General features: G+C 42.3%; 2 protein-coding genes across 5 annotated transcripts in view; one reads left to right on the top strand and one right to left on the bottom strand.

The window, feature by feature from the left end:
- LOC105478462 (zinc finger protein 518A) overlaps positions 1-22,074 on the top strand; it is a 173,293-nt gene that overhangs the window by 110,994 nt on the left and 40,225 nt on the right. Inside the window, exon 7 of one of the 3 annotated variants that reach the window (XR_011607713.1) lies at positions 4,827-6,853. The exons of the other annotated variants lie outside the window; for them this stretch is intronic. The gene's annotated coding sequence lies outside the window, so the exon portion shown is untranslated. Of the gene's footprint in view, positions 1-4,826; positions 6,854-22,074 lie in introns of those variants that run through there. 3 annotated transcript variants of the gene reach the window in all.
- The window catches only part of LOC105478465 (B cell linker), an 80,129-nt gene that overhangs the window by 46,450 nt on the left and 11,605 nt on the right, over positions 1-22,074 (bottom strand). Inside the window, exons 1-3 of one of the 2 annotated variants that reach the window (XM_011735814.3) lie at positions 16,844-16,976; positions 9,645-9,710; positions 5,135-5,184 (exon numbers count right to left, since the gene is read on the bottom strand). In XM_011735814.3, coding sequence (XP_011734116.2) covers positions 5,135-5,184; positions 9,645-9,710; positions 16,844-16,890 — 163 coding nt within the window. In that variant the 5' untranslated portion in view covers positions 16,891-16,976. Of the gene's footprint in view, positions 1-5,134; positions 5,185-9,644; positions 9,711-16,843; positions 16,977-22,074 lie in introns of those variants that run through there. The other variant, XM_011735815.3, reaches the window with a different exon arrangement.

Here is a 22,074-nt window from a genome sequence, read left to right as displayed (position 1 = left end):
GAGATCGTAATTTCTATATAACGGTGCTAATAAGAAGATTAAATGAGGTATGTCTGTGAAGAGCTTAGCTTAATGCCCAGAACAGAGTCAATACTCAACAGATTTTCAATCTTCCTTTCCCACAGCAATGCCAGCTGCTTGAAGCAATGCACTCTGCCCAGTGGGCCAGCAGTTCCTTAAGGGCGATGTTTCTTCCTCAGGGAAAGACTGAATTGGGATTGCTGGGTCTGAACTGAAGGTAGCAGGCTCCACACCGGCGTGACCTGAATCCCTGGAGGAGACCCAGGTCTCCATTCTTTTTTTTTTTTTTTTTTTTTTTGAGACGGAGTCTTGCTCTGTAGCCCGGGCTGGAGTGCAGTGGCTGGATCTCAGCTCACTGCAAGCTCCGCCTCCCGGGTTTACGCCATTCTCCTGCCTCAGCCTCCGGAGTAGCTGGGACTACAGGCGCCCGCCACCTCGCCCGGCTAGTTTTTTGTATTTTTAGTAGAGACGGGGTTTCACGGTGTTAGCCAGGATGGTCTCGATCTCCTGACCTCGTGATCCGCCCGTCTCGGCCTCCCAAAGTGCTGGGATTACAGGCTTGAGCCACCGCGCCCGGCCTCCATTCTTTGTGTAATTCAAGCTTTGTCCTTCTGTACTCTAACTAGGGAAGGAGCTATGGTGACTCTTCTACTGACCTCCTGCAGGGACAGTTGCTGGTCCTTTCTATCCTCTGCTCTCTGAAGGTCAGCATCACCAAGATCAACACACTCTTGGCTTAGACGGTTTGGGGGAGCCATTTGTTTCCAGAACCGGAAAGAGGACATAAATCCAGCCTGTGGGGGGAAAATGGCTGGAGCATTTCAGGAGCCTGTGGTGGATCAAGTGTTCCAAAGGGCACATGATTAGCCTCCCAGGCTCAGGAGGTCTGGTAGGCTCTGGCCTCCACACACTAGGGTTTCCAAGGTCCTGAAGATTCCCCAGGTTCAGGAGGAGCTCTCAGGGCTGATTTCTGAGGCCCTGGTCATGCAGCTGTGCAGAAACCTCAAGGCTCAGGGGAAGCAGCTGGAAATGCTCCTGGGACATGAGTTGGGGTTGGGGAGAGAACGGCAAGGGAGGATGCTAACTGCAGGTGGTGATGGTGGTTTTGGACCATTTCCGGGGATTGAGTGTAAGAGCAGGGGAAACTGCGCAAGGCCCCAGTCATCTGGCAAAGCAATAAGATGCATTTCTGAGACCCTGGAAATCAATGGATTTGCAGGGGTCAGGGGCTGAGGGAGTAAAATCTACTTGTCTTTCAGTTCAGGAAAGGCAATAGGGACAGAGATGGTGGTTTATAGCAGGGTTTCTTAAGTGTGATTTACATTCAAATCCCCTGGAGATTTTGCTAAAATGTAAATTCCGATGCAGTAGTTCTAGGTTGGAGCCAAGAATCTGCATTTCTAACAAGGTCCACATGAGGTTGATGCTGTCAGGCTGGGAATCAAACTTTGTGTTGCAAAGGCTTAGAAGACCGTGTTGGGCCACCCTTCTGCATTCCAGGAGAGGTTAAATGTTCTGACATCAAGACTATTTGGAAGGGTTCCAGGAAAGGGAGCAGGTGTCTGAGGACAAAAAAGAGAACACTTCAGAGCATCAGGGAGATTGGAAGATGTGAATTCCTAAAGCCAGGGAATGTTAGGAGAGGCTCACTTCATCACTGGGCCCTGAGCTCCAGAGATCTGTGTTTCTGCAGGAGTGCAGAACAATTAGTATTACAGGGGACCTGACAGATCTTCTAGTTCAGGCCTGCATAATATAGATAAGGAAAGGAACATGAGTTGCCCAAGGTTACACAGCCAGTTAGTGGCTAGACACTGAAAGACCTTGTGTGGGGGCTCAGTGGTTTGCAGTTCCTCTTGTTGGCGATGTAGATCCACGAAAAGATTTAAAGAGAATTTTATTTCAGAACAATTTTCTGGTGGAAGTTGAGAGGACCACGTGCAATCAGGAATTAAGCAGATTACTTAGAGCCTTCTACCCTAGGACAAGCAAGAGATGATGAAGGCCTTAGCTGTAGCAATGGGAATAGAGAGGGAAAAAATATTTAAGAGGCATTTAAGAGCAAATCATTGAGATTTAGAGATGAATTTTTGTAGAGAGTGAGGGAAAAGGAGGCATCAAGGTTGAGCCCAAGGTGTGTGGGTTAGGCAAAAGGATGAATAATAGATGGATTCCACCTCCCTTTTCCCCAAGCAGAAATAGAGGGAAAGGAGAGGGCCTGGGTGAGTAGATGAGCAGGCAGACAGGTGAGTGTGAGGGGACATCAGGAGAGATGTCCACCCTGAAATCAGATATGTCAGTCCACTTAGGTTTCCAACAATTGACTCGGAACTCCTGGCATCTGTGTCCAGCATCTCTGATGCTATTGGTTCATCTAAAAGTGGCAAATATTCCGCACATTTGTCCCCGAATCCTGAATTAAATGTCACCTTCTCAGACAGACCTTCCCAGACCACCTAAGCTCTTCTCCTACCCCAGACTGATTCCCCATCATTGCACCCTTCCATTTTCCCTCACATCAGGTACCAGGTTTGCTAATTTATATTTACCTGTTTGCTTTCTTGTTTCTTATCTGACTCCCCACTAGTCATTCAGTACTGTAAGGTCAGGGATGGCATTTTGTTCCCCACTTCACATCTAGCACAGTGAGAGTCACATAGGACACACTCATGAAACACATGTTGAATGAATCAGAAAATGTGCGAAACAGCTGAAGCACCTGGAGATGTTTATCCCAGAGAAGAAACCACTCAAATGACCTAACTTCTTAATTCTCTCCTTTGAAGTTGCACAAGACAATTCTATTTCTATTTTTCTTAATTTTTTTCTCATATTTTAAGAAATGGGATCTCGCTATATTGACCAAGCTGGTCTTAAACTCCTGACCTCAAGCGACCCTCCCATCTTGGCCTCCCAAAGTGCTGGAATTACAGGTGTGAGCCACTGTGCCTGGCTCTACTTTTCTTAATATTTAAAGGCTTGAACTGTGTGGCCATCAGGATAGACATAGGCAGCCACAAGGAAATGGATTGTATTTATATCCAGCCAGGGCCATCTGTCCCTTGCCAGACCATGGGAAACCACCACAGAAAGGGTCCAAGCCAAAGCTGGGCCTTGTGCATGGAGGAGCATGGTGGTGGGATAGGGGTTAAGCCCTGGATCAGATATTGGTGTACACGACCTCTGAGGTTCCTTTTAAACCCAAGACTCCATGATTTTATCATTTTCCCATCACACTTCTTTAGTTCTTTAACAGGTTTAGTCTGTTTTGGTTTCTTTTCTTTATTTAGAACTTGGAAAGAAGAATGTGTTTGTTCTCATGTAACTAGGAAGTTTCCTTGACTTATTGATTAGGTAGATATTAAAGCCCAGAACAGGGTCCCTCTTTTAGTGCCAAACTGTACTGGCATCCCCTGAACAACTGTGTAAACTTACTGACTGATTGGCAAGGTGATGCCAATAAATACTCTGTGAATTAATGAGTGGTCCAACAGGCCTGTAACCAGACTTGGGCAGGTTGGTCAGCATTTCTCAGTGTGATCAGATTCGCTTTGGAGGAACTGCACTAACTTATTACTATCTTGATCAGTGGCAAAAAAATAAAATAGTAAGCATCATTTAAGGTTATGGTTTGGTTTTAGGCTGTTTCCCTGTTGAGAATCATCAATGATGTCTGTAGCTCTGTGGTTTTCACTGAGGGATATTCAGGAAATCTTTATATTTAATGCTATAGAAAGATATTTTAAAACTATCCTCCAAGGTATTTGTTCTAATAAAGAAAAGCATGTTGAATATTTTACTTGGCTCACCACTGCCAGAAACACTACAAATCTCAAAACTAACCCTTCTTTCCTGCCAAAGTTGATCTTGGCTGGAATGAGGTTACAGGATAAACTTGGAGAGGACTGAGTGTCAGCAATGTGCCAGCAATAATTTATTACACCCACCCCTTCAACAACCCTCAAGTATCAATTTAAACAACTTTTGATGGAGGAAGTCGTTTCTTCCCCACTTCCCCCACACTTACAGCCACAGATTAGATTCAGTAGTGCTGCTGTGGAATTCCAAAGAACTTTGTGCTTCCCATATCACTGGATTGTAATTACTTTTCTTTTCTTTTTTTTTTATTTGAGACAGGGTCTCACTCTGTTACCCTGGCTGGATTGCAGTAGCATGATCACAGTGCACTGCAGCCTTGACCTCAGTGATCCTCCTACCTCAGCCTCCCGAGTAGCTGGGACTACAAGTATATGCCACCACACCTGGATAACTTTCATTTTTTGTAGAGACAGGGTTTTGCCATGTTGCCCAGGCTGATCTCAAACTCCTGGGCTCAAGCAATCTGCCTTCCTCAGCCTCCCAAAATGCTAGGATTGCAGGTGTGAGCCACTGCACTTGGGCCTATAATTACTTTTAACATAATTGATATGGTTTGGCTGTGTACCCCCCAAATTTCATCTTGAGTTGTAGCTCCCATAATTCCCACATGTTGTGGGAGGCACCTTGTAGGAGATAATTGAATCATGGGTGCAGTTTCCCCTCTACCGTTCTGGTGGCAGTGAATAAGTCTCACAAAATCTGATGATTTTATCCAGGGTTTCCCTTTCTCTTGGCTCTCATTCTACCTTGCCTGCCGCCATGTAAGACATGCCTTTTGCCTTCCACTATGATTGTGAGGCCTCCCCAGCCATGTGGAACTGTGAGTCCATTAAACCTCTTTTTCTTTATAAATTACCCAGTCTCAGGTATGTCTTTATCAGCAGTGTGAAAACAGACTAATAACAATAATCTGTCTTCCCTTCTAGACTATAAATTCCTCAAATGTAGAGTCTATCTTTAACTTTTAGCACCGTATTCCTGCCTCAGATCTGTGGGTACCTGGCGCATGGAAGATGTTTAATAAGTGACCAACAAATAGGTGGGTAGATGGATGGATAAAAAACTACATCTCCACTGTAGTCAAATGCCTAATAGATTCAGTCATTCTTGAAATTAGGAAATATACTTTTTGTTTTCAAATGAGGATAGCAGATTTCCCTTTCCATAAGCGTAAACATAAATGTGAACATTAAATGAGTCAAGAGTCAGTTAAAGTATCTGAGAAATACCTTACCTGAAGCGTAGTCCCTTCGAGGAACACTTGGAGGTGCTTTGACTTTTAGCCTGGAGGTAACAACCATGAGACAAAAGGTCAGTGAGCAGAACAACGATGGTCAAAGCCGATGCTACAAGCTGATATAGAAAGAATAGATAGACAACTAATAGCATAATGGCTTCTCTTGGACCCATCAATGGACAGATTTGATGTATTGTAAATGTAGTGAAGCCATCAGTCAGGGGTTTTCCACCTCTCCCAATCTCCCCAGTGAATGCACAATGTGGCTATGACTTGGCAAAGGTGAAGTCAGGTGGAGAAGGGCTCAGAGAGGTCAGAATATGATAATAGTAAGCACTGAGTTCAGAGGTTCAAGGAAGATAAGTGTTGATTGATTGGTAAGTTAAGTGTTGATAAGAAGGTAAGATAAGATGAACTATATTTTAATGACTTAGAAATGTTTAACAGGAAAAAATCAGCTACAATAAGTATTTTGGTTGTAGGTTGGGCTAAAATTATTTTTGCACCGTTTAAAAAAACGCAGATAAGCCAGACACACTGGCTCATTTCTGTAATCCCAGCACTTTGGGAGGCCAAGGCAGGAGGATCACTTGTACCTAGGAGTTCAAAACCAGCCTGGGTAACATAGTGAGACTTCATCTCTACAAAAAAACAAACAAAATGAACCAGGCATGGTGGCATGCACCTGTGTTCCCAGCTACTTGAGGGGCTAAGGTGGGAGGATCACTTGGGCCCCAGATGTCAAAGCTGTAGTGAGCCATGATCACTCCCCTGCACTCCAGCTTGGGCGACAGAGCGAGACACTGTCTTTAAAAAGAAGAAAAGCCAAACAAGTGAACAGTGAGTGTCTCAGGATTGGAGATGATGAGACTTAGCATATTTAGTATTCAACTTGTTTTAAGCACTCTCAAAACTACTTTAGTACCTTTATGCACATATGAAATGTGCTAAATAGTCACAATCCTTCCTCATTCAATAAAAGAAGAAAATTGAAATTACATTTGAGAAAACTATTCCAAGTTTTGTAAATTCTGATACCTCCCTTTCCACTACTTGAAATGAGTAAGGTTTACAGTCAATTATTTTTAATAATTATTACCTATTTTAACTGAGAATTGTTTAATGAAATATAAAATATACATAAATAAAACTTATATCCAGTAGCCTTTATTTACTAAAATATCATATCTTCTATAGAAGCAGTGTAACTGCTATTATATACAAATATTTCATGTTTTGAAAAAAAAAGGAGCATAGAAATTTGTGTTTGATTAAAAAACACACACAAAAAGAATTTATGAACCAAAATTGTAATTTGCAAAAATAACAGTACATATATTTACATAGAAATTCTGGTTTTCTTTTTTTCATAGGCTCTCAATATCTATTATTTCATTCAATTCTCCTCGCAAGCCAGCAGGGGGGGCTGGGAAGATACTATCATTAAGTCCATGATGAGGTATAGAGACAGAGATCGTCCAAGATGTTGCAAGGAAGAAAAACAAAAACAAAACTGGGTCTGGTGCCCAGGTTGGTTCGAGGAATAGTAAAATTTCATGGCCCGGCGCGGTGGTTCATTCCTGTAATCCCAGCACTTTGGGAGGCTGAGGAGGGCGGATCACAAGGTCAAGAGATCGAGACCATGGTGAAACCCCGTCTTTACTAAAAGTACAAAAAATTAGCCAGGTGCGTTGGCGGGCGTCTGTGGTCCCTGCTGCCCGGGAGGCTGAGGAGGGAGAATGGCGTGAACCCGGGAGGCGGAGCTTGCAGTGAGCCTAGATGGTGCCACTGCACTCCAGCCTGGGCGACAGAGCAAGACTCCGTCTCAAAAAAAAAAAAAAGGAATAGTAAAATTTCCAAGAGCACAAACCACCTATTATCCATTATTACTATCATTTCATAAAAGAAAAGGAAGGGTATTTTAACACCCCCAAATCATCTCAGAATAAAGGAAAAACTCACTAAAGGACTGTTGGCCACTGAACACTAGGAATAAAAGGCGTAGTTGAACTTTACTCTGTAGCTGGCTGCTGCGCACAACCCCCAACACTTCATGGTCCTTATTTTCTCACGCGGCCATAGACCAGTGAAAACTCTGTCACAGTCTTGTGTTAGGGAACCAGCGTGTTCAAGCATGCTTCCTCCTTTCAGGGTAGCACCTGTGGCCTGGCTTGAAGTAAAAGTGTAACTGCAAGTCACTTTGAGCTAAAGGGCCCCTGATGTCACCCAGGGTAATGACTATGGTGGCCATAATTTCTAGGCTGAGAAGAACATGGTTTGTCATATAAAAGTGCTTTGGTCATCCAGTGGGCAGAATATTTGAAATAGAGGCTGTTAGCAAAAACTTGAGCTCCACAGCTGCTATAAATATGACTGGCCATGGAATAGAGAGACACTCTATGCAGAGGCTTCATGTTATTGAGAACTGCTGTATTGTAAAACTGGCAACTGGGGGCATGGAATAGAGAAACATTTTATGTAGAGGCTTCATGTTATTGAGAACTGGTGTGTTGTAAAACTGGCAACCAGAATTGCTAGTGATTGTAACAAAGAGTGTCTCAAAAAGAATAAGATTCTATCTGTAGCAGAAATAATAAGCGAAAATCATCACACACCTCTCCCAGTCACCAGACAGAACATGAAGCCAAATTCTCCTCCTCTGTAAGATGACCACCACCTCACAAGCAGAAGGCTTGTGTTTTATGTTTTGTGATGATCACTTTTGCATAGAAACTCATTTACATTTCATAGTCTGGAAATACCACCAAAAGTCATTTCTTATTTTTAATTTCAGCATAGATTTAAAAGAATAAGGATGCTATTTTGAATGTATAGAGAAATGAACTTCTATAAACTATTTTTTGGTCCAAAATTTGGGGAGAAAAATTTGGTAATAGCAATCAAAACTTTAAGGACACAACTCCTTCTATTTGGAAATTTCATTTTAGGAATTTAGCCTACTGGTATATTCAAGGTCTGCAATGAACATGTATTAAAGTATTATTCATGACATTTAAATTGGAAGAAACCACCAGAGAAATTTGATTGCTATTATCAAATTCCTCTCCATAAATGTTATACCAGTTTAAATTCAAATCCCCCCTTAAAGATGACCACCAATATATAGCTAGTTAATTGAATTGTAATACATTTAAGGTAGACTATTAAATCATCTGCTCAGAAAGGAATGTGGTTAATTTTTACTTACTAACAAATAAAAATGTCCATGAAATAGCTTAAGTAAAACCAACAAAGCAAGTTGGTAGAATGGCGTATGCACTATGATACCATTTATGACAAAAATGTATGTGTATATTATGTACAATGGCAGTGTATGTATGTTTAAGCACACACACACATACATATATACATACTTATACACATATACATACATATATATACACACATTGAACTTACCATGACAATGTCCCTTTCTGGGGAGTGGGTTAAGATGGAGATATAAGGAAATGGGAGATTTTGACTTCATATAATTCTTGCCGCTTTAATATTTTTCCCTGGTGAATCTGTATTAGTTTTATTTTAAAAATATAAAGACTTAACAGAATACCATTTCCCATTTTCTCTTGAAAGAGACTTACCTACTAAGGCATATAAGACCTACTAAGGTACGTACGTCTACCTTAGATTTTGAGTAGGAAATGCAGATATGTACAATTTTTATTCTCTTTTAAAGAAAAAAGCTTAAGAGTTTTTGATGTACAAGGAGTTTTGAGATGCTAGCTTTCCCTCTCCAAGTGCCAACTGAAAAGTTCATTTTAAGGTAATAATTCAAAAAGCAGAAATCAAAATATAGAAAACTGGCTGAGTGCTGCAGCTCAGGCCTGTAATTCCAGCACTTTGAGAGGCTGAGGCGAGCTGATCACCTGAGGTTGGGAGTTCAAGACCAGCCTGACCAACATGGAGAAACCCTGTCTCTACTAAAGATACCAAATTAGCCAAGTATGGTGGGGAGTGCCTGTAATCCCAGCTACTTGGGAGGCTGAGGCAAGAGAATCTCTTGAACCCAGAGGTGGAGGTTGTGGTGAGCTGATATTGTGCCATTGCACTTTAGCCTGGGCAACAAGAGTGAAACTCCGTCTCAAAAAAAAAGAAAAAAAAAAGGGAAAACACATGGCATCTTGAAGAAGCTAGGGCTGTGTTTTATAAGTTTTCATTGGATTTCTCCATACATGTGTTCATAGCCCTTAGCTAAATGGTTATAGAAATGATTTTCCTGCTTTGACATTTGTTAGGCACCTTGAATGGGCATAGCTCACTTTCCCTGCAGTGAGAAGGAAAATCAAAGTCCACTGAGTACCACCGCACTCACTTGTCCTGTTCCAGAATGTAGACCCAGCCACCATGGATTCCAGCCAACAATAAAGAAGGGTTACGTGCTAAAGAGGTTGAAACTTCTCATCCAGGTAGCAGAGAAATTTGTTTTCTTCCATGTAGCACATGTTGACTTATTTTATATAACTAAGTATTTAAAGAGAGTCAAACTTACTTTTTGATTTTATTCATTATTCCACCTTCATTGTTTTTAATATCATGGACCATCTTTTGAAGCTGCCTGTAAAAAACAAAATTAAACATAAGATACTAATAACCAGCCTGACTTTTTAAAAACAGTCTTCTACTCTTCTCAAATACAAAAAAGAAGGGGGAAGAACCCTACCAAAACAACCTCCAAACAGGATGAATTATATTGTATTTAATTAAATTGACCATCTGCTACTTTAGCAAAGGAGAAGCATGACTGATTCTATAAGGACTGTGGTCACTGGGCTATGTACCCCTCCGTTGGGATGTCTGGGCCAGTCTCAGGCTGTGAAGAAAGATATTCTGATTCCTTGCTCATTATCTTAGAGCATCTACATTATGAAGATAGGTGCTACTCTGTGGACACAGAGAGGCTTCAATCAGGCCCAAGGTTCTTTTTTGTTAAATGTTAGTAGGTAGCATCTATTAAAACTTCCATTTAAAAGTTACTCCTACCTAGGAGTCATAAAGAAAATGACTATTAAATCTGGCTGATATTTGAAACTTCTGTAGAACAAAAAGTAATATTGAGGCAGGAGAATAGGGCTGGAGGCAGGAAACCTAAGGCCAGTTTGCACTGACTGCCTAGAAGTGAATCAAAAGGAAAACCCCACCTCTCCATGCCCAAGCAACAAAAAGATCAGAGGCTACTTCCTTTGCACTGTGTTATAGATGAAAAATGGAAAGTGCCTCTGATTGGTCCCCTCCTGTAACCAATCAGACTGGTCCCAGGCCAAGTCTTCCTGTGTAACTTCATACCTTCACTTCAGCCTCTGATTGATCACCTTCTGCAACCAGACTGGTCATGGGCCACTCCTTCATTTACATAGGATGTAACCAAGTAACTAATGGGAAACCCCTAAAGGTATTTAAACCCTGGAAAATTCTGTAACCAGTGCTCTTGAGCCACTTGGTCAAGCCTGTTCCCACTCTGTGGCGTGTACTTTCATTTCCATAAATCTCTGCTTTCATTGCTTTATTCTTTTGTTGCTTTGTTTGTGCTTTCATTGCTTTATTCTTTTGTTGCTTTGTTTGTGCAGTTTGTCCAATTCTTTGTTCAAAATGCCAAGAACCTGGAAGACTGGTAGTCAAAACCCTCCACTGGTAACAATATGTACAAAATCAAAAGATAAATGACATGCTGGAAGAAATATTTGCAGTATATAGTAATAATAATAAGAACAACATATTAGGTTGCTGCAAAAGTAATCACAGTTTTTGCCACTAAAAGTAATGACAAAAACTACGATTATTTTTGCACCAGCCTTTCTTGATTTACAAAGAAATCTTACAACTCAATAAGAAAAAGAGAAATAATTCAATAGAAAAAATGAGCAAAAGATATGAACACACAGCTAACAGAAAACAAATACAAGTGGTCAATAGACCAATGAAAAGATATTGAACATCACTTGTATTTAAACAAATCTAAATCAAAACAACAGTGAGATGTCTTTTCGCCTATCAGACTGGCAAAACACAACAAGTATGATAATATCCAGTTTTGAGAAGGTAAATTGTTACAATCAATATCTGTCAAGATTTAAAATGTTCATGACTTTTGACTCAGCAATTGGACTACTAGGAATTTTTCTTAAGAATATGGTCACAAAATGATGTCAGTATATACATATAAGCTTGTTTATTGCAGCATGATGTGTAAGAACTCTCTAATCCTCCCTGCTTCTCCTGCCCTCCCCACAGCCATAACTCTGAAAACAACCCAATGCTCATCAATCATTAAAAAGGAACTAGTTAAAGAAATTCTGATAGATCCATACAATGGAATGCCACAGACCCCTAAAAAAAAAGAGGAATATACATCTATATTGCTGCCTGGAACTTCTACTTTCTAAAAAGGGGATTATTATTTTATGATGTTTTAAAATATTTGAATTTTTATAGCATATGTATATATCATTTATATTATCTGCGTTATATAAAAATATGGAGAAAAATGTTATAATGGGAGGCTAGGGCCATGTTATGTTTTCCTCATAATAATTTTATGACTTAAAAAATGTATAATAAAATTTCACGTGGTTCTTCCCTAAAAGAGTAGGATGTTTTAATTCACCTTTTAGGTAAACTCTTCCTTTCTTCCAAGAAAACTATTTGACTGGATCCTTTAGATAATGAGCTGTACACAGCTATTGTTCTTATAGGAAATGGTGATTTCCCCATAATCCTGAAAGCAGATTTTTCTGACTCTGGGAGCCAGGCCGTGGGATAGGTAATAGAAATAATTTAGCGTAGGTCTAGGAAACTGTTGGTTGAGGACATCTGGGAGAAATACTACCTTGGCCCTTTGTGAATTTAGAACGCCCATGCAGTGAAAGAGTTGCTTTTTGGTGTGGTGGTGGAGCAGTTTAGAGGGTAAGAGGACAGCTTGTCAGAAGAACTCTGCCTGGGCAAGCCTGTGGGTGTCCTCTACCAAGTGTTAATTTAAGGCTAAACACTGCAGCGATGCTGGTGGTCTGCCGGGGCTGCTCTACTGAGGGCAGGCCCTCTAGCGCTTAGGGAGTGGAGTGAGATTTACTGGATAGGGAATTGGGAAAAGGGAGATGCTCAAACATAAAATGGGAACTTAGAGTGCGGATTTTGGGGAGATCTGTCTCCTTCTAGGGCTAATGGCTGTTAGGCACTAGAGTGCTGAAGAGCACAGACAAACCTGAGGGATTTTCAGTGGTGGGGGTTGGGGCGATGGCGGGGTTGGGTGGTAGTCCTGAATCTGAGGCTGGGTCTGGGCCTCTGCTCTGAGAAAAGCCACAGCCAGAGCCATCGCTAGCTGTTTTCAACCATATAATCCCTCTCCGCTGTCCCTGAATCTTCAGTAAGATCTTGTAGTAGCTTCAGCCTGGCCTCAGCTGGGCCTTGGGGAAGAGAGTGTTCCACAGGCATGGAAGGGCGGAGGGAGGACAGGCTGGAGGTTGGAGTAGAAGGTTAAGAGAAACTTCTTTGGGGACACCCTTAAGGCTGCATCTTGGAGAATTATCTGCATAAGTGAGGGACCCACTGAGAGGCCCATGTTCAAATGTATGTGTCAGGGTCTGGTGCCACGTCATTGTAATTTGGGTAACATAGGAAATGAGACCACATTTTATACTCCCTAGCTAGGGAGGCCAGAGGCCAGGCACACTGATGACACAAGTGTAAGAGCTCAGGGAAGAGCCAGGCACATATTATGGGCTCAGTAGCAGAGAGAAAGGATGGTTGAGAGACACACAGAGGGTCCCTCAGATGGGCCCTTGAGTTGCCTCACAACTCTACAGTTTTCTAGAATTTGTTCATGTATACTCTATGCCAAACCCCTTTCTCCTTTTCTTGAGGAACTATAGAGAATCTTTGAGATAGAGGAAAGAAGGAAATGAAAATAAGGGGTCTGGCAGTGGGGAGAAAGAGAGATTGAGAGACAGACGGGGCGAGGGGGAAAGAAAGAGAGAGAGAGAGGTTGAAGTGGATTGATTGCAAGGAAATTCAATAATTTTATATGGAGGGCAGAGGGCAGCTCTAGTTGTAAGCTGACTATAACTGAATAGAGTATCTTTAACCTAAGTTAATGCTTAACCAGGTTGAGGAGCAAAATGAGCCAGCAGTAGGGACACAGGCGGAGTAATAAGGAACCAGGGGCCAATTTGCATAAGTGATTTTGCTGTGGATGTAAATAAACAGATGCAAAATGTTGCAAAAGAATTGGATGCAATTTTGTCATTTGCTCAATTTGGCATTTGCTGCTTCTTGGCATTTCCTAATTACTTTTTATTGTGTATTATTAGAACTATAACAATTATACTATGTAACTATATCATTATAGTAAGTTACTGAAGTGTTACATAAACTATACTTTTTAAAGTGGATGCATAATAACAGTAGATCTTTATGGATGCATGTGATATTTCGATACATGCATACAATGTGTAATGATCAAATCAGGGTAATTGGGAAACCCATCACCTCAAACATTTATCATTTCTTTGTGCTGAGCACATTCCAAATCTTTTCTTCTAGCTATTTTGAAATATACAATAAGTTATTGTTAACTATAGTCACCCTAGATAAATTATACTTTTTATATTTTGAAGTTTTCTTCTCTCTCTGTGTCTCGTTTACACAAATTCTGATGTCTATAGACTGCTTTGTTACAGCTGCCAAACTTCTGTGATCTGGGAAGACATAGTGACCCCAAACCAAGATTTGCTGTGATGCTCTTAGCTCATTATGTCAACTCTGCATGCATCTGGTGGTGCACAGTTCTGCTGCTGTCTAGTATTGGCCATTGTATCTTGGAGTGCTTTTTGCTCCTTATTACAACTTATAACACATGCCATAGCAAAAGAATGCACAACTGGCTGTTCTAGGAGGGGTTGTTCTGGATTCAAACAGTAATCCTTTTACGGACATGAGTTGTGTGTAGGTTCACTTTGATTCTCTCATTCAGAGATATCCTTCCATGGTGGGAAGATGGATAATACAGTCACAATGTCCTAATCTTCTAAAGTCATAGAGAGACAGCCATGCTCATGTAACAAAATAAAGTGAAGAACAAAGCTTATCTAATACATGTTTTAAAATATATATTAATATTGTAATTTTAAGTGGTATGGGCATTTTGGTATTTAAAAATGGTGAGCAGGTCATAAAAATAATTATAATACTTGTATAAACTGAATCAAATTTTATGTTCTCTCTTTTGTTTTTAATTTTCAAGCTTTTGAATTAAGACACGTAACTGAGTCACACTGTAGTAGTGTGACCTTGGGTAAGTCTGAATCTTGAGAGATTTAAATTCCAGGATGCACTGAGAGTAGAAAAGTCACCATTTGAAAGTTACAGCAGTTTTTTGCCTTTAAAGTGCCTTGCTTTAGAATCCGATAGACCTCAGGAGGGCTATTGGACCACAGCTGGCTGGGCCTGGAGACTCTCATTGGGTTGTCTGTGGTGCATCAGAAAATCTGCATATTATTATTATTATTATTATTATGAGACAGGGTCTCACCCTTGTTGCCCTGTTGGTGGGGGATGGACTGTCTTTGCTGTCACTCATCCTGCAAAAACTCCAACCTATAAAAAGGATGTAAGAAAATAAGGATGTAGCAGGCAGGCCTCAGGCTTGGTACTATGATGTTTCCTGTCTTCCCGGGCCCTCCTGGTTGTTGGTCCCTGTGCTGCAGGTTGAATAGAGGAATCTTCTAGAAGGATTCCCATTGAATAGCCTTCCAATTTTTACTACCCATGCATAAGATGCACAGATTTTACACAACTAAGATCACTCTTGACATTTTGAAATCTGCATGTTCCACTTAATATATTGTGAATATGTTCATAAGTGAGCACCATCCTTAGGCTTTATCTGTATCTTTCCTTCCTCTGCAAACTGAGAGGCTTTTAAATAGCTGAAACTCTGATCTAAGTAGGTGTGACTAGAAGCAGTGAATCAGGACCCCTCAGCTTGAGGGATTAGAGAGATTACCAGACCACACGGCAAACTGAGACCAGGAGAAGCAAAGGCTGTGTGAGAATAATTGCCGAATGTCTTGTTTCTGGGAGCCTGGGATCAAGAGGCTTGGACCTGAGGGGCAGAGAGGGAGGGAACAATCTCTGGTTCCCCCTTGTGCCTTCAATCCCAGCCTCTCTTCCAGATCACCGTCTGAAACAGTGTTTTCTGGAGTAAGGTCTAAAGATTGCCCGTATTTGTTTATTAAAAATTCAGATTGCTGGACCCTAAACCATATCAATAGAATAAAAATTCCAGGTAGGGCCCAGCAATTTGCATTTTGACAAATTTCCTAGGCCTGGTGACTCTTATGCACACAGAAGGTTGAGAGCCATTTTTAAAAGAATTAGGCCAGGCCAGGCGCGGTGGCTCACGCCTGTAATCCAGCACTTTGGGAGGCCGAGGTGGGTGGATCACGAGGTCGGGAGATTGAGACCATCCTGGCTAACACGGTGAAACCCCGTCTCTACTGAAAATACAAAAAAAATTAGCTGGGCGTGGTGGCAGGTGCCTGTAGTCCCAGCTACTCGGGAGGCTGAGGCAGGAGAATGGCGTAAATCCAGGAGGGGGAGCTTGCAGTGAGCCAAGATCCGGCCACTGCACTCCAGCCTGGGCAACAGAGAGAGATACCGTCTCAACAACAACAACAACAAAAGGCTTAGGCCAGGTTTATCCTCTTCTAGGCTAGGTTTAAATGGAAAGAGGAAAAGAGATGACTTCCCAACCTCCAGAGTATCTTCCCCCATCCACCATAGCCTGGAATAGCTTTAACAATAAATCTTACTGTTTCCTCCATAATGAGTGGCCAAAGGCTTACCCAGGCATTCTCCCCAGGAAAGGAAAGACACTGGCAATGGAATCTTAGTCAATGGTATGATGTCTGCTTTCAACAAGGGGAAGACAGCAGAAGGAATCGGCTGTGGTTGCCAATGGCCAGGCATTCACCTTTACCTGGACTCAGATTAATACAAGTCGGGCACAGTGATGCTTCCAGCCTGCCTGCCTTCTCTTCCCAGGCAGCCTGGTGTCAGAGCAGGGACTCTGACCCCAGGAGCTGAATGTATACAGCCCAGCCTTCTTCAGTGAGTCTTTTTTTTTTTTTTTTTTTTTTTTGTGTGAGACAAAGTCTCGCTGTTGTCCCCCAGGCTGGAATGCAATGGCGCGATCTTGGCTCACTGCAACCTCCGCCTCCTGAGTTCAAGTGAGTCTCCTACCTCAGCCTCTCGAGTAGCTGGGATTACAGGGGCATGCTACCACGCCTGGCTAATTTTTGTATTTTTAGTAGAGACGGGGTTTCACCATGTTGTCCAGGCTGGTCTCAAACTTCTGACCTCAGGTAATCCGCCTGCCTCGGCCTACCAAAGTGCTGAGATCACAGGCGTGAGCCAACTCACCCAGCCCTTCAATGAGTCTTTTATGAATCGAAGTTTAGACCTTACATCAACTGGTAGTCTTTCTACATCTCCTTCTTGGATGAAAAGGTAGGTTAAAGAAATGGTCTTGACTTTGGCTGTACATTAGAATCACTTAGGGGACTTTAAATAATCCTAATACCCAGGCCTTGCCCCTGACCATTTAAACCAGAATCATTGACTCTCAGGGGATCCAATGTGCAGCGAAGGTTAAGAACCACTGGCAGTGTTATCAGGATAGGAGAACTTTGTACATACCCCAGGGAAGATCGTCTGGCCCAGCGAGCACAAGGAGAGGAATCCATAGAGAGAATCCACAGAAAGGTATCTGCAGGCTGAGAACAGCCCCAGGCACGTAGAAGGATAAACAAGTTCAGGAAGGATGGAGTGAAGGACAGCGAGCTCTTCCATGGCCAAGAGGGCATGGGGGGAGGGCAGCTGCACGCAGATATTTTGGCCAGATCACCAAAGTTGTCCAAGAAATTACGTATTTTACAAAAACACTTTTCCAATAATTTATATTAAATACAGGAGATGATTTAACAGATGATATTATTTGTAAGAAGTTTTTTTTTTTTTTAATTTAGTAGAAATAAGAAGATCAGAAAACATCTTGTTTTCCTTGTAACTCTAGTGCTGTCACAGAGGACAATGAAAGGCAGGTTTCAGGATTTTTTTTTTTCATTTATCTTTCAGAAAGGGTGGAATGCAAAGCATTGCTAATCAGAGAAAATCCCTGTTTAATCTGCATGTAGGAATGGATTAAAGAGTGTCTCAGGTGAAACTGACTCTTTGTAAACAAACTGAACAAATAAATCCTTCCTTCTTCATCCCCTACATCTTAACCTCAGGTCCAGTTCTTGAGTTTCATCCTTTCAGTGTTCATAGGGCTGGTCCTCCTCTCTGAGCCAAGATCTAAGCCTACACTTTCCCCTTTACAACAGGAAAATGCAGCAGCTGGCAGCGGGGTCCTCCCACCCATGCTGTGAGGGCTTATTAGGGCCTCTTTGAGCAAGTGTTTCTAAAACCCAGATTTCAACAGATCACTCCCTCCTCAAGAGTGCAGCAGCTCCCTGGTGTCCACTGAATCAAGCCTGAGCTTTTTGTCATGGCTCAGAGTCACTCAGTCTCACCCTGAGCTCTATGCTCATATAGAAATTTTATTTTTGTTACTAAATTTTAAAACAGCTCTATGATAGAAAATTGAAAACTGCCAATAAGAAAAAGGAAAAGGGCCGGGCGTGGTGGTTCACGCCTGTAATCCCAGCACTTTGGGAGGCTGAAGAGGGTGGATCACTTGAGGTCAGGAGTTCAAGTACTGCAAGCACCCCTGGGGGCTGCTGGCTCAGCCCTTTGCTTTATCCACATATACTTGGGTATATCCTTAGAACATCTGTGCTAATACAGTTGACCTGGTATCTCCAACTTATATGTTTCTAAAATCAATTTGGAGTAGAAATCTCTATAATGCTTTCCTTGGCATATATAGAAACAAAAATGTATCCATGAATACTTTTTATTATCAATGGATTTTTAAAAACACTTTTTAAACTTAAAATTCAAATAAATTTAAATGCATTTAATTTAAAAATAAAAAATTAATGTTCATCATTAGGTCTGCTGATTCTCTAGTTGACTTCCTCCTTTTTTAGGTGTTTAATATAATTGACTCTGGGTTTCTTTTTAAGATGCTACTCATATAGTATATTTTATTTTTGTGACTAAATTTTAAAACAGCTCTATGATAGAAAAATTGAAAACTGCCAATAAGAAAAAGAAAAAGGGCCAGGCATGGTGGCTCATGCCTGTAATCCCAGCACTTTGGGAAGCCAAGGAGGGTGGATCACTTGAGGTCAAGAGTTCAAGATCAGCCTGGCCAACATGGTGAAACCCCATCTCTACTAAAATTAGAAAAATCAGCTGGGCATGGTGGCGCGTGCCTCTAATCCCAGCAACTTGGGAGACTGAGGCCTGAGAATCGCTTGAACCCAGGAGGCAGACGGTGCAGTGAGCCAAGATCACACCACTGCACTCCAGCCTGGGTGACAGAGTGAGACTCCATCTCAAAAAAAAAAAAAAAAAAAAGAAGAAGAAGAAGAAGAAAATGGAGTTTATAAGCTGGCATCCTTGGATCTTCAGGCTTGAAACTTCTGAATGTTCTTTAACCCTTTCTCTCTGTCTTTGACTCTTCATCTCACATCTCCAGTCACATCAAAAGGGTGAGAAACAGCAGCCAGGTATCAGGAACAGCAAGTGCAAAGGCTCAGAGGTGAAACTGTCTGAGATGTTTGGGGTTCAGTGAGCAGCTGAGAATGGCAGGAAAGTAGGTGTTGAGGGGATGTTTACAAGACAAAGATGAGACCGCAGGGAGCAGAGACAGATAGTCAAGGGATCTGTTAGGCCAGGGAGATGGGGGTTACAGGCTTCCTGCTGGAAGCCCTTGGAGACCTTTCCTCGGGGTGTGTCATCACGAGGGTGGAAGAATGGAGGAGGACCTTGGCCTGGAACAGTGGTGGCTGGAACACCAGTATAGAGGCAACCCTGCCAGGCCCAAGCCTCAAGCTCATGACAGTGTGGTACCAAAGGCAATGGAATAACACTAGGAGTGCCCTGTGGGCCTCAGCTGTGCAAAAGGACCAACAACTCTCCAAGAGGACATTACTGAGACAGAGTGCCATGTTGGCCATACTGGGGCCTGAGACAAAATAAATCAGCAGGACTGATTCTGTCTTTGTTTAAAATTCCAATAATTTCTTCATCATGGATTTGTGGGCATTCATTTTGATTTTTAAAATATTATATTAAATACTACTTGTATCAATTTATTGATGGGGGTTACCCCTTAAAGTTTAATGTCATGATTTGCTGTTTTATACAAGACTCATTTTGTTTTATTCCACAAATATTCAGTGTGTGCACACTGGGCATGGTACATGCAGGCCACAGAGCTAACCTAAACACAAACCCTTCCCTCTTGTAATGCAGGAAAGGGGCCCCTTTCACCACCTTATAACATGACAGAAACCTTCTGGCCTATGTGAAGCCAGGGGACAGATACAGGCAGACTGGATAATTCTCTGATTCACAAAAAACATCCTCCTCTCAGGTCACTTCTGTCTTAAAGCTGAAGTCTTTGGCCACCAACCCATCGTTTTGAAGCAGCATGATACTTTTTAGTGACTATCCTGTTATTTGCATGCAGCAGGACTCCTATGACAATTTCCCCCCCTCCACTCTTTCTAAAGCCTTGTCCATTTCTGGCCCCAGCTTCCTAATGCTCACTTCCTCCAGCCTGGCCTTCCTATGAAATAACAGCAATTATATTTAGATTTGTGAATTCAGCACTGGAGGCTGCTTCCTTCTGGAAAGTGAGCTCATGGTGGAGCTGGCAGAATTTTGACAGCTTTGGCAGTCCCATGGTGTGATAATGTGAACAAGCCCCTCAAGGTCGAGTTAGTGCCCTTCTCCTCCATTTCACATATGCAGATACTGAAGCCCAGAGAGATCAGATATCATTGAATGTCTCAGACTATACAGCAGACTCCGAATTTTCCCTATAATTAAGGTAGTCACAGAAATTTGTAAGTGAGAGAGACTTTGGGAATATCCTGGGTCAACCTCCTCTTATACCAAGGGAGGAAATTAAATTCCAGGGAAATTTTGTGATTGCCCCAAGGTTAATGTAGTTGAGGACTCCTCCAACTCTTTTAGTCATACCTCTTCCTTCCCTTTCCACACACGGCTCGAGCCCCCTGCTAGAGGAGAAACTTTGCCATGGCCAGAGGTACCCCCTACATTCTTATGCCAAAGTTCAGAGCCGTGATTATAGTACAAGCCCAGTAAGCCACTGTTGAAAGAAGCCTCATGCATGCCAGTGATCAGACTTGGAAAATCAACAATGGTAAAAGCCAGCATTTATTGAACATGTACTATGTTCTTGGTACTTTGTGTGCATTATCTCATTAACCCTCACAACTACCCTGTGAGGGAGGTTCTATTATTATTCCCATGTTTATATTGTGATAAAAAACACATTGGCCAGGCGCTGTGGCTCACGCCTGTAATCCCAGCACTTTGGGAGGCCGAGGCAGGTGGATCACGAGGTCAGGAGATCAAGACCATCCTGGCTAACACTATGAAATCCCGTCTCTACTAAAAATACAAAAAATTAGCCAGGCGTGGTGGCAGGCACCTATAGTCCCAGCTACTCAGGAGGCTGAGGCAGGAGAATGGCATGAACCCGGGTGGCGGAGCTTGCAGTGAGCCGAGATAGCGCCACTACACTCCAGCCTGGGTGACAGAGCGAGACTCCGTCTGAAAAAATAATAATAACAAAAAATTTACCATCTTAACTATTTTTAAGTGTCCAGTTCAATAGCATTAATATATTCACATAGTTGTGGTTATCCCTATTTTTATAGATGAGAAAATTAGACTCAGGTTAAATAATTTGCCCAGATCCTACAGCAAATAAATGACAGAGCTGGAATTCGAAATCAGGTCTGACTCCAGAGCCCATACTCTCAACCCACTCTGGATGATACAGGCTAACTTGTTTCAACTTGGCCCCTCACCAGGGCAGGTGACTGGCTTTACCACTTACATGCCTCTCTGGATACCTCCCTCTCCGTCCCTGAAGACAGCATCCATTCCCTCTACCAGTCCAGTAATCTTTACTGTGACACATGTGCCCCTACCCCTGGCTATTGGTCCCCAAGGTTAGACGTTTTGCTAGAGTGGAGCATTGGCTCTTAAGGGCCTGTTTCAGACTTTGGGAGGAAGAGGGAGAGTAAAATGAGGAAGGTACAGATGGCAGGAGAAACAGGAAGGAGAGTGGGTAGGGCACGTGGGAGGCAGGAGAGACTGCGGTAGCAGCCCTCTAGGGTCTGGAATGTGCTCAGAAGTAGGGTGGCTGAACAGAGCAGTTGAAAGGACACCACCATAATCCATACATCCTTTCTTAACATTTGAGGCAGAAAGGCCACCTGAGGTCCTGGAGTGGAGGGGCTGCATTCCCTTACATACCAGTATCTTGCTGCCAGGGCTGTTTCTTACTATCTACTTATTAACTGTATAAAGTAATTTATAAGTTTCTCCAGGCAGTTCATACCCTACCTTTTTTATTTTTTTTTTGCTTGTTTCTTTTTTTTTTCCTACTGAGATCTGCAAATATTTTGTGGTAGTCTTTGGCATGTCTGAACGGCTGAGCTTGGTTATAAGCAGTCAGAAATTGGGCTGACTTGGCACAAGCAGGAGTAGGGATGATTCCACTAATACCCTGTGTCCTTCAAAAACTCCGGTAGGATTTACCCTATCGGAGGCAGTTAGGCATCAGGCACACCACCCTGAGACTGATGAGGTGGCAAGGAAATGAGGCTATACCTGCCTTAAGAAGTTCTTAGAAGCTTTGTCACTTGATGTGACAGCTGAAATTGGCATGGCTCTTCCTCTCTCTGACTTTAGGGGCCAGTGGTCCTTGAGGCCTCCAG

This window comes from Macaca nemestrina, chromosome 9 (genome assembly GCF_043159975.1).
Source record: "Macaca nemestrina isolate mMacNem1 chromosome 9, mMacNem.hap1, whole genome shotgun sequence".
Taxonomy (NCBI): domain Eukaryota; kingdom Metazoa; phylum Chordata; class Mammalia; order Primates; family Cercopithecidae; genus Macaca; species Macaca nemestrina.
Note: the sequence above shows the minus strand (reverse complement) of the source record. Positions and strands in the feature narration are given on the sequence as shown.